Source organism: Nicotiana attenuata, unplaced genomic scaffold, assembly GCF_001879085.1.
Source record: "Nicotiana attenuata strain UT unplaced genomic scaffold, NIATTr2, whole genome shotgun sequence".
In the NCBI taxonomy this organism is placed as follows: Eukaryota; Viridiplantae; Streptophyta; class Magnoliopsida; order Solanales; family Solanaceae; genus Nicotiana; species Nicotiana attenuata.
In genome coordinates this window covers 1,266,657-1,280,017 of record NW_017670270.1, presented here as the reverse complement: position 1 = coordinate 1,280,017, position 13,361 = coordinate 1,266,657, and the positions used below count along the sequence as shown (strand labels likewise).

Genomic DNA, 13,361 nt, shown 5'->3' with positions numbered 1-13,361 from the left:
GCTATTTTGAAATGACCACTTGTAAATCTGGCTATGAATTTCTCCCGTGAAAACATCTTCTTGCAAAATGCAGCGTAAGGTTGCGCATAATAGATCCTTGTGGTCCGACCCTTCCTCGGACCCTGCGCATAGCGAGAGCTTGTAAAAATTGCACGGGGCGCCCTATTTGGTCGCCCCCATTTAACCTATACCCACTTTTTAAACAACTTCAGGTCTCTTTCTCCTCCTCCTTCTCCTCCTTCATTTTCTAATTGTTGAAGCTTGAGATATTGTTATGCGTTCTAGCCTGATGATTCATATATATATATCTGCTTGTCCCATTATGTTCAGTTTGGTCTTATTCACAATACTTTAACCTCTTAGATAGCTTTACAGGCACATTGGTGAGAAGTATTTTGAAGCTGAGATATTGAGAAGATACAAATGGGCTTATGAACAACCTTGGGTTAGATCAAGGCTCAGGTATTTGGTTTTGGTTCTAATTTATCTGTAGTAACTTGTTTTCATGTCGAAAATATTGTTGATTCTTTAATCTTTGAAATGAACTGCATCAATCGCCGCTAATCATGATCTATTATGGAGAAAGACTATCTTCCACATTTCCGTGTGCAGACTTAGAACTTCAGCTCTACGAATGCTGAAGTTCACTAAATACAAAACAAACTTCAGCCATAGAATGCTGAAGTTCAGCAATTACAAAACAAACTTCAGCTCCTAGAATGCTGAAGTTCAGCAATTACAAAAAAAAAACTTCAGCCAAAACATGCTGTAGTTTTATTGAACTGAAGTTTGCCATTGCACCATGACCTGAAGTTTGCGTGATTGCCTTTGCAAGTCAGGCCAAACTTCAGGCAAAAATATCTTAAGTTTTGCTTTGATAAGGCTACACTTCAGGCCAAACATTTTGAAGTTCAAACTTCAGACATAAATTTTTGCTACTTCAGGCCCGTATGTTTGAAGTTACCCCAAAAGTGGGTACGCTTACAATTTTTTTGCAAAACGGGTATAAGTTAAAAGTTGACCCAAAAATTGGGTATAGATGCAAATGCTCCCGAGAGCTTAGTGCACTAGGCCGCTCTTTAATGAATTAGCCCAACTGTCATATTTGCCTCCACTTGTTAAATGGTTTGGCCCCATCTTAAAAAAGAACATGTCTGGTTCTGATTGGATAAAAAAGAGAAATTTTCATAAAACACTATATATCTTTTAGTGGTAAATAGCTATCTATAGATACAATTTGCTATATTACGGATTGTAGACACGTTTTCTGTTGTTATAAGATGTATTAGATGTATTTAAGCTACTGTATTCATGAATACAGTAGCAAAAATAGGCGTGAATCAGGGAAGTCCAGCTAATCGGTTATTGTATTCGAGTGTATTCAACTGTATTCGTGGCGTGAAACATGGGATTACAGCTGGACAAATTATTGTATTCGACTGTATTCACGGCGTGAAATAGGGGATTACACTGTTTTTAAACGGAAAGTGAATCCATTAACATAATAGACTCCTAATATAACTCAACAAACTCACTTATATCACACAAATTTTGTATTTTCAATTATAAAAAAGATTCTCAACCGAAAAATACCCCAAAAACATAGTAATCTTCAGAGAAATTATATAATACATCTGAATACATAAATTATATTAATTTAAAAAACATATGAATACATTCATGGCATATAGCGAGACAGTGAATACAATGAAATACATAGAATACAGCAGGATAGATTGAAATACGATGAAAAAAAAGACAGTGAATACAATGAAATACATGGAATACAACGAGATACATTGAATTACAATGAAAAAAAAATAATGAATACAATGAAATACATGAAAATACATTGTAATATATTAACAGAAAATCAAGTTGCTCAGCCCCAAACTCCGTCATCTTTGTTCAAGAAAACACCCTAATTTCCGGCGAATCTGCCGTTCCGTTCACCGACGTGAACCACAGCAGAATAGCGGCCAACAAAATCATCATCAAAAGGACTCCTATAGAATGGCTCACTCAGTGAAAAATGTTTCATGCTTGGCAAGAGTTATCAGGCATCAGTAGGGGATTATACAAAACGGTCTAAGTGGGAGTTTCATCTTTCAGACGCAAGTAGAGAGAGAAGGAGAATAGATATGGGGTAGGGATAGGAGAAATTTGAGGGGATATGAGCGAGAAAAATAATACAAAGCTTTTTTTATGGCTTAAGGGTAAGAGGTGTCCATAAATAGATATTTGGCTATAAAAAATCAAAAGGCAGCTATGAAATATAATTTTTTAAAATGTTATTTATTTAAAATAAATAATATATCAACCTTTGCTATAGAAGGTAACTAATCCGATAAAAAACACCCACCTCAATTTAATCAAACCCACTCGCCCCATGCTAATAAGTAATCACCCACCTAACCAGACCTATTGGCAAGTCTCACTCGTTTCTCCTAATCCTTCCGAAAAAACACAAGCCTCCCTATTTTTATATCTAAAACTTATGGATGGTTCACCTACAAAGAGACATAATATTCTGTATTTTGATTGTGGTTCCAATGACAGTGAAATATACTGGATATTACTCCATAATAAAATAGTCAAAGATTGGAAATCTTATTTGTATATCATTAACGTAAAAGTTAAAACCCTCTAAACAATGATATTTTTCATCCGAATAACAATGAAATTTCTAATTTGGGGGTGACGGGTATGTAGAATGATTGTTAAACAAGGACATTTTGAGCACCAAACCACCCTGGGATACATGAGATTTGGGTTGTGTTCAAATGAAATGAAACACAGCATTTTTCTATTACTTTAGTAAATCATGAAACAAATGAGAATAAATTAATATTCCAGAACATAAAACTGCAGTGGTGTCAGCACCCAAGGGAAAAAAAATCATAACACAGACGCAGGGGCGGATTTAGGGGGGCGCAAGGGGTTCACCCGAACCCCCTTCGCCAAAAAATTACACTGTATATATAAGGCAAAATCTGTTTTTTACCTCAATATTTTTGAACCCCCTTAATACAATCCAAAAGTGTAGTTTAGTGGTCAAGGGGGTTCAAAATCCACATAAGGTCATGGGGTTCAATTCCCACTAGCTACAAAAAATTTTTTTTTTGAACCCCCTTCGTGGGGATCCTGTCTCCGCCACTGCACAGACGGTCAATATAGGGCAGCTAGAGAGCCCACTCCTAAAGCCATGGTTTCTGCAACTCCTGTGTTAATACTCTTAGAGGAACTTTACAGTTTATGCAGTATCACATATATTACATGTGAAGTATAGTATACTCCAATTAATCATTTAAATTTGTGTGGGTTTGCTTGGAGATTTAAATTTTTTAAGAGCAGAAATGGCACCAGGTAGCCCGTGGCAGAGGTACAATTTCCGCTAAGGGGGTTCTAAAAGAAAAAAAGTTAAAAGAGACTGTGGCCAGTGAGAACTGAACCAACAACCTAATAAAGATTTTAAACCCCCTTGACCACTGAGCTATGCTTTTCGGTTGTGTAAAATGGGTTCAAAAAATAATATATAGAGGCACAAATCGGATTTTGCCATATATGTACAACTGTAATTTTTCGGCGAAGGAGTTTCGGGCGAACCCCCTTCCGCCCCCTAAATCCGCCCCTGCAGATAGCCACTCCAAAGGGCTGCTATTTAGGAATTAGCCAGTGCATCCTGATCTTCAGTTTTTCAGGACAAAAATATCATGACTTGTCCTGAAATTGAGATATTTAGTTTAAAATTTCAGGACAAAATAAGTGTTGGTTAATCGCTGGATAGCATCCCTAAAAGTGGCTATGTGTGCACTTGCCTCTTTTTAAGATGAGACCAAACCATTTAACAGGCGGCAGCGACGGGGTGGGTTGGGGTTGGGGGGGGGGGGGTAGAGGGGGGGAGAGGGGGGGGTAGGGTTCGCAAATATGATCCAAAAATATGACAGTAGATAGTTATACTAAGAAACTGAAACAGATGACAAATATAATTTATTTTCAATACTAAAGGGGCAAATATGGCCCTTTTCCGCTTTTTTAAAGATTGTATCTCAAATATTAAGTTGATTGGTTAAAAAAAATGCCACTAGATTGAGGGCTACAAGGAGGGGGGCAGGGGGGGGGGGTAAGACCTGATACCTTCGGTACTATACAGAAGGGGGGCGCATAAATGCAAGCCAAAAGGAAAATATTGCACAAGTGACAAGCCCAAGCATATGCAGACTAGACTAATAAATAGGCCGGGTAATACAAGGTTAAGCGAATAGCAATACTTGTTAAACTTGAATTCTAGCCATGAAGCAAGCGGAGACAAAAATTGAAGACCATCCACTTTAAGGGCTATTTGTGTACTTCACCCGGCAATTTTAAGAAAATCTTACGGAAATATACAAAATAAGCCCAAATTTATCACCCTCTAGTCATTAATCACAGACTTACCAAAACTAGCCAAGCTCGTACAATAATTGAAACCCCACATAAATAAGTATTCTTTCTCTCCAAAGTCATACACAAAAATCTCCTATATCTTTAAGTGTGATCAACAACATTAGATGCAAGATGGAAAAGAATTTCATTGATGAAGCAGCAAACAAGGTGATGAAATACAAAAAAATATATATACAAGACTCCAAAAACCTAAGCAAAAAGGAACCTTTTTCAATGGGTATGGTTGGAATTCATTGAAAACATATAGATGAGTCAATATACAAAATTTGAGGAAGATTGGAGGTGATTTGAACTAGTTTTGAGTCAAAATTTATAGTTGAAATCGAGTTTAAAGTTTTTTCTACGACACGTGTATCAAACATGTATCTCACATACAGATATACATGGATATACATGAGATACACATATGATACATACGTGATATACAGTGTGATACACATATCATCTTTTTTATGTTCATCTTCTACTTCAAATTTTCAATTCAAACCACCTCAAAACTCTACCAAATCATCCTAAAACTGAAATGCAAACTCCTTAAAATGCACCCAATCTATTCTAATAACATCAACTCAAAACAAAGCAAAATTTTGATTTTTTTAGCTACAAATAGCTAGTATTGATAGCATTTGGCTAATATTGGTAATATTTTATAAATAGACTAATTTTTGTACTAATTTACTTTTGGGCTGACATAACGGGTAGTTTCTCGAATTTTAACAAGGCTAGCTCCTCGTCTGGCCCAAGCTTATTTTACTGCGACCCAAGTCCTTAAACTACTTAAATATAGAGAACTTATGAAATTGGGTTCAATATGCTGGAGTCCCCGTATGAAGATGAAAGCTTCAGGGATATGGAAAACCACATAGAAGTGGAAGAAGAAGAAGATGATGCCGATAATACATGAGGAAGCAGATGACTACGAAGATGCTTCGACTAACATCGAAGGGGATGGCGGGTACAATTGGAGGATTCAGGGGCCAGAGGAGGCATGCAGATGATTGTAACAGCACAAAAGGGACACACATTGGCCTTGTGGAGGAAGTCGAACCTCCAAAAATACAGTCGATGGAGGGGAAATAGAGGGTGAACTGGACGCATTCTAATGGGTACACCATAGTGTAATCAAACCACATCAGAATTGCATTTTGGCAAAAAATAATGCAATTAAAAAATTATGTTTTCACTGAATTTAAAATGGTATTCTTTAATAGTTATATAGAGAGTCAACGTCAGACAAAAGGGGAAGGCCGTTGTCGTTCCCATTCAGAAGGTGAAGGAATAATGTTTCCCAACCCTAAAAGGTTAAGGGGGTAAAGTGAAATTTAATCTATTTTTTATATATAGATATCATAAATATTGATGGTTTTGGTTGAACTTTCTTAAGCTAGTAATGGCCCCCCTTCAGAAGATGGCTGCTCTTACGAAGAACCTAGCTAATAACAGGGGCAGTCAAGGGGCCAGGGTTTCTGACAGAAAATTGTCCAGACTTTGAGCAACGGCGAAGAACAGGATAATAAGGAAGTGAGTGAAATGAAAGAAAGAAAGAGCAAGTGCAGAAATTGGGATGAACTGGTGAGCATGAGCACCACCTTGACTTATGATTCAGATATACAGCTAATAAGTTCCAATTAATGTGAAGCATCAAATGAACTGCATTGTGAATATTAAATCGCTTAAAATCAATTTAATTAATTTAAGAAAAGAAAGCAATATTTTGTTTGTCCATAGAAAGAAGAAAAGATCGAGGCTGAGAGTTAGAACTTAGAAGTAGCCACCAGAATCGAGCTGGAGGACTGGATCAGAAAATTGTTCGTTACCGTTGGTTGGTCAGCTTTGCAATCAGATTATTTGAAGGTCCTCAAAGTTTAACTAGCTAAGAAAGTAGCGCGACTTTTTTCCTTCACCTTGAATGAGAGACAGATTTCCTTCCAGGTCCTCTGATGATTTTTAACATTTTAGGAGCTAGTGCATATCACCTATAAAGGATTGTGACATCCGCAGTCTCTTGCTCTTCAAAATAATACAGATATTTTACGTAATTGGACTAAGATATATATGTAAGAACAGAGTAAGAGAGAAATTTATAGAAAGCTAAAGAGAAAGCAGGTCGAGAATTTCAAATTTTATGCCATACTATTAGGTAACTTTTTAACTGTTAAAAGAAAATGCACTGCTACCCATTTTTTACACTTTGATAGCGGCAACGATCATCTTATTTTTGACTGTCGACCTTGAGGTCAGAGGGGTTATGTTTACATTCAGTAGAGGTAAAGGAAGCATTTTTTTCTATGTTAAAAAGTTAAAGCGAATTTACTCTATGTCTAGAGGTATTTCAGAGTTAATATTGCTATAAATTTAGAGTATATTGGAAGATATCCTATACAATCTTTAGAATTAAAAAGAAAACTAAATACAAGAGCTAGATATGTTGGATCTTCTGTTTGACGTTTAATCAATTAAGAGAGTAGGAGAACCCCGGCCCCACTTCCCAAACCACATCTACTCATGGGTTTTTGTTTTCGAGCAATATGAAAACTCTGATAGGATGAAACAGTCAGACCTGGTTAAGAAAGAGGCTTCGTATCCAAAGCTAACGCCATAGCATTCTCATATTCTTTACAGTATAGATTCCAGTTGCTTCAGATTCGGGTCCAGTTTCTCAGGTGTTACATCTTCCTCATCAGCAAAGAAATATGAATCAGCTACAATCTTTCCCTTGTCGAGCATATCAGCTGGGACGGTTTTCAGAAGACTGAAAGAGGAAAAGGGGAAAAACAATTCAAAACCTTCTAGAGAATCTGATTGACAACTAGCTAGCAAAAGTGTATAACTGGTTCAGATTAAATTAGTTAACTGTGTCGGGATAAATTCAGATTTATCAAACCCCTGAGTTGCGTTGAAAGACAAATTATTTAATAACCTGAATAGAGTAAAATGGCTATAGAGAAAATATATATGTACAACCAATCTAAGTGATTTGGAATTCAGACACAGTTGAACGATCGATTATCACCAAGGCAGAAAGAAACAAATAAAAGAAGAACTTTGACCTGTCCAATGCATTTAGAGCAGTAGTAATTTTTGCCTTCATCGAGTCAATTGAGGCCCCTGGATCATTTCTTGATGCACGCAAAAGCAACGAGTCAAGTCCTTCCAATGCACTGCACGATAGAATAGAAGCAATAGTAACTACATGTGAGGGCGAAACACAATGTTACATGTAATATGATGGTCCACTTTGCATGTTGGTTAACATTGGTCCTTTTTGTTTAGCGAGGTACAAGGATATATTAAAAGCATGTTCCTCTAGTCATAAATTTGAAGGTGTTCCATCTCCCTTGGCAGTTTGCTTGGAATCACAATATCTGCACATTCGTGGCATGAACTTTACAGCCAACCTTGCTTAAGGAAAAAAAAAAAGTCATGAAGCTTACAGGAAAAACATTTGCGATTGAACAATCAAATGTCATTACTCATTACCATAGAAATCAACCTTAAAGGGATCAAGAATCAATTAAGTAGGTCTTTCTGGGAGAAAGACCTAGTGAAATCATCAGTATTCCAAGAAATTTTTAAAATTTTCTTACATCTTCTACCTGATAGTCTGATCATCCTGTGCATGAATTTAATAGAAAATTTGAATATTAGCACTAACTTACATTGTATTTAAACAGGATCGTTCAGGTTGACAGTTAAAGAAGTAGTACCTCAGACACTGATCAACATCATTGGAAGCTGATTCACCATTTCCATCATCGGATGCATATTGTGCTACCTATAATTGAATGAAAAGATAAGAGAGTTTTTTCCAGATATGATCTTCTTTTTGTAGTTAGTAGAAGTCTTTGGTATTTCTCTGTCTAGATGAATTAAGAAAAATTGCCACAAACTAAATAACTAAATAAAAAGAAAAGAACAAGAAAAGCCATTGCCTAGAATTAGTCGAACATGTGAATATCTAATTTCAGTGCACTGCCATTTTCAAACCAGCAACGAGATTTATTTAAAGAACTGGAGTTTCTTTATTTATTATGTAACTAGACTTTTTCTTTCCTTGGTAACAAACATTTGAGCATTTTGGATATTTTTGCCTTACTTTGATAGACAGATGATAGCCTGTCAAAGCAATGCTACTTGCATGGTCTTCTGTTGTTAACCTATTCTCTAATTTGGATATTTAGCTTGGACTTGTGTAGCTTAGTTAAATACTCAATGTTCATACTAGCACGCTGCTGAAGAAATGCCATAGCAGAGGAGTCATAGGCCAATGAAGAAATTCTTGCTTTGTTCTCTTCAAATCTTTTCTTGTTCCTCTCCACAAAAGCTTACGAGCGTCAAGTTGACAAATATTTAAATTCATGATTTGAAAGTAATAGTCGGATATTTACAAATTACATGAAACATACTGCAAGATAAAAATTGTCTTAAAATGTTTACAAATTGTTAAAAAATCTTGGTCAAAGTCTTATAGCCTGTTTGGCCAAGCTTCTTTTTGGCCAAAAGTGCTTTTTTTGGCCAAATGCACTTTTGGCCAAAAATTGAGGTGTTTGGCGAAGCTTTTGGAAGGAAAAAAAGTGCTATTGAGGAGAAGCAGAAGCAGTTTTGGAGAAGCAGAAAAAAGTAGCTTCTCTCCAAAAGCACTTTTTTGAGAAGCACTTTTGAGAAAAATACACTTAGAAGCAGTTTTTTAAAGCTTGGCCAAACACTAATTGCTGCTCAGAAGTGCTTTTCAAACTAATTAGCCAAACACAAACTGCTTCTCACCAAAAGTACTTTTGAGAAAAGCACTTTTGAAAAAAAGCACTTCTCAAAATAAGCTGATTTTTGCAGCTTGGCCAAACGGGCTATTAATGCAGTTGACACTCAAAAAACTAAAAATGACAACTTTGTGACAGCAGTGTAATTCTTTACTCTTTTCTTCTTAATTTCCTTTTTACTTTACTTTCCTTTATCAACAAATATCATACAATGCAACTGGTACAATAATAATTCTCATGCTTAGGAGTTATAGTGTGCTCCAACACCAGAGTGGAGCATTGATAAGTCTATATCAACAAATTCAACCTCATAACCAATTTTGGCAAAAGCTGAACAGAAACTGATAATTATCAACCATTAGAAAATGACATTCACTGAGTTGAGATGGGGCGTGGGAAAACATTTACTTACTGCTCGAATATTGACACGAAGAGATGATGCAGGACCAGAACGCAATATATTCCGGCAATCGGCATATTTAGGTTGATCAACCTCCAAAGATTTCTCTATAAAATGCTTAAAAAATTATGTAATCATGCTGTGAAATCTTATAATAAAAAAATTCAAAGTATAACCATACTCCGATTTTATAGAAGTCAGTAGAATGTGAAACCTTGCAAGAACCCAGAATTATGGGTCTCCGCATATCAGCAAGTTCAACAGTGGAACCGTGTTGAAAATGAGTGTGCGAGATGGAAAACACCCATTCCTGAAGATCTCCAGAAGTAACGAGGAGATTTCAGGAAGGAACCGGAATGGTGTAATATTCTTGAAACTAAGGAAGAGAGACGAGTGCTCTTCCCACTTAGTTTGGAGCAGAAAATGAGGAAGACTTATAAGAGAATATCTTAGGATAGTTTATAAACTACTATCAGAGGGAAGGTTATACTGACGTGCCACCAAAGTTGAGAGCATTCTCTTCATATATCAGTGGATAGTTCAATGACAGATTTTTTTAATCAGTACTCCTTGATGGATAGACCTCTGTCGCCGATTAAGTCATTAGGAAAGAGGAGGAGAGATTATAAAAGAAACTGACCTGTTAAAAGTTTTAGCGATCATGTTCACATACAGAGACCATCAATTATTTCCAGAATTTGAGGCAGTCAGACTCTAGAACATGGTGTTTCAAACTTTTTTTAACAAGAGAAATTAGAAGGTTATTATAGAAACAGCATTCACTCTGATTCATAAGGTGCTCATAATCCAATTGGATCAATATTAGAGGATGGCTACCGTTTTTGTCTTTTGCGTTATTTTTGCCCTTTTTTTTTGGGGGGGGGGGGGGGGGTTTGGGGGTATAGCAATTGATTTGCAACCAGTGGCACAAACTTTTGAAGACGAATCGTTTTATTCCAATATTTCTCTGTACTGCATGAAAAATCACTGAAATATTCAGGCTAAATAAACACGGTGGATCACAGCATGAACTATAGACATTTACTAAGCTTTACATAACTAGGAAACAAAAATAGTGACAGCAAGAAACAAGTGTCACCTAATTCCTTAATCTGCACCCCCGCCAACAGCACAGCTGGTATATAAGTCTCCAGTGGATCAAGCTTTTTCCTAGTTATCAATTCGAAATTTTTGATAATAACATGAGCACAACGATCAATTCAAGACTAACTGAAATCACAAACTATCACAGGCTTACAAAACTAATTGAAAGCACAAAGGCAATAATTCAAGCATAAGTTAATTCCACCGGTCGCTGTAGCTAAATAAAGCAGGTTGACAGATGTGGAAGCTAGTTACACAGGTGTTGGAAGCAGGGGCGGATTTAGGGGGGAGGGGGGAAGGGTGTTCACCCGAACCCCCTTCACCGAAAAATTACACTGTATATGTAAGGCAAAATCTGTTTTTTACCTCTATATAATATGTTCTGAATCCCCGTGACACAGCCTAAAAGTATAGCTTAGTGGCCAAGGGGCTTCAAAACCTTTGAAAGGTCATTGGTTCTATTCCCACTAGCTACAACCTTTCTAACTTTTTGAACACCCTTGGCAGTAATCCTGCCTCCGCCACTGGTTGGAAGTTAATGAAGATGGTGGAGCCATCTGGAACCCAAGCTCCTGATACCACCGAGTTATACAACCTATTTGATCTTAAGTATTGAAATAAATATCAGTAATCGTGAAAACACAAAAGTTGGCAATCCTGTAATTCGCTTATGAAATAAAAGCAAAACATGGAAGCTGCTTTTTCTGAGCTGGGTCGAAATTTAGCCCTAAAAACAAGTTTCATCATCGGAAGTAGAAAACAGAGCTTATGAACACCCATAACTTTCGGCATTTTGAAAGTCAACATCACTAGGAGAAATTAGTGTTGCCAACTTCAAAAAGCAGATTGCACAAAACTTGAAAAGTTGAACTGAGAATGAGAGGCGTGGGAATAAGAAAATGATGTAACTTCATTCAAATTGGTGGGCTAATTGAAAAACAAAATCACTATCAACGTTCGCCTCTTTCATTATCATACTAGAAAATTCTCTTTTCTTTTTTGATTTTCACTAAATTTTTCTAAGTGCAAACTACTGATTCACCAACCAAAAAAAAAAAATCTAAGTGCAACTCAAGTCATTAGATACATCATCAAATTTATTGTTATCAAAAGAGAAACATATTATCTTAATGGAGCTAGAATATGACAGTTTCTGTCCCATCCAATTACACAGATGTGGCAATCAAGCCTAACTCTGCCACTTGATACAGCTTAATAGCACGCTGAACTTACATGCTATAGGAACGCTACCATAGTATAGGCGCTAGGCAGATCCATGATTTAAATGCACTGGGTCCACCTCTTTATAATTTTTCTTCTAAACTTTCCATATAAGATATGTACCTTGAGTCAGTGGGTGTATGCATTTTACTGCTTATAAGCTGGATCCACCTTTGAAAATTAGCCATCTTTTGATCATCAACAACAACAAGAAGTAAGCCTCAGTCCTAAACAAGTCGGGATTGGCTATATGAATCCTCAGTCACTGACTACTCTATTTAAACTCAATCTAAATAATCATCTTTTCATCAACTAACATAAACATCATATATGCAATCTATTCCAAAATTCAACAACTTTTGTGCTCACCTTTTAACATACTTGTCAAAGGGGCTTGCTCCTGCATCTGCAAACCAAAACAAAATTCAAAAAGGAATAAATAAATAAATAAATAAACATGCACACACACAGAGAAACGATTACAGTTTATCAATGATAATTTCATGCTTGCATCTACTATAGTAGCAATATCAACCTCGGTGTCACTTCTGTAACAATCTAATGCAGGCAAACGCGGACTTACATAACTTGAGAATTACGAATGTAATTACTAACGCATTGCACTGGCGGAGGCACACGCATGGGCGAAGCCACCTTTGGCAAAGGGTGGTCAACTGACAACCCTTCGCTGAAAAATTACACTGTGTATATAAGTAAAATATTGATTTTAGATATATAAAACCTAAATTGAACACCCTTTGTCGGAATTTTTTTTCTACTCCTTCAAGTTTGAACACCATTGAAAACATTTCTGGCTTCGCCACTGGCACACGTTAACACTGATAGAATGAGAGGGATCACCTTTAGGTACTAAGAGCCATTGAAGCAAAACACCGAGGGCTACGGTGACCGATCGTCTGCTTTCCCGCCTTTTCTCCGGGAGTAAAGCGCAACTCAAGCTAAAATTGCGGTGACATCTCGCCGGCGAAAAGGTTCTCCGCGGCGGAGAACGGAGGATACGGAAATTTAAGCTGCTGGTGCTAACATGCGCAGGAGTGTAGATGGTAATTGTCATCTCGCCGGAACCTTTGGGAGTGGAGAGGAGCAGCAGTGTTACTCTTATCCAGTTCTTTCTCTTCTTCCAGTTCAGCCTCCTGAATTTACAATTTTACCCTTTAAACTACAGCTGTCAATTTGGTGTACTCTTCATATCATTTAAAAAAAAAAAATATTAGTGTGGGACAACTTATTTAATTCGTAGAGTTGATTAATCTTACACGTCTACGTACCTTAGACTATAGTTTGCATTTCAATCTATAATGATTATACGTTTTATAATGTTGTTTTCGAAGGAACTTTAGTGAAGTAGTTGTCCACATCTTGATATACACATCTTGATATAATGTTGTTATTATAAATAAATATAAATATAT

General features: G+C 36.6%; 1 protein-coding gene across 1 annotated transcript; it reads right to left on the bottom strand.

The window, feature by feature from the left end:
• Nucleotides 1–6,745: 6,745 nt before the first annotated feature.
• LOC109237049 lies at nucleotides 6,746–13,105 on the bottom strand. Its single transcript, XM_019403293.1, has 7 exons — nucleotides 12,790–13,105; nucleotides 12,298–12,334; nucleotides 10,703–10,773; nucleotides 9,616–9,710; nucleotides 8,154–8,221; nucleotides 7,497–7,607; nucleotides 6,746–7,198 (listed from the first exon to the last, which is right to left on the bottom strand). Exons 1-7 carry the CDS (start codon nucleotides 13,001–13,003, stop codon nucleotides 7,063–7,065), a joined length of 732 nt encoding a protein of 243 aa, XP_019258838.1. The 5' UTR covers nucleotides 13,004–13,105; the 3' UTR covers nucleotides 6,746–7,062.
• Between the last annotated feature and the right edge of the window lie 256 nt (nucleotides 13,106–13,361).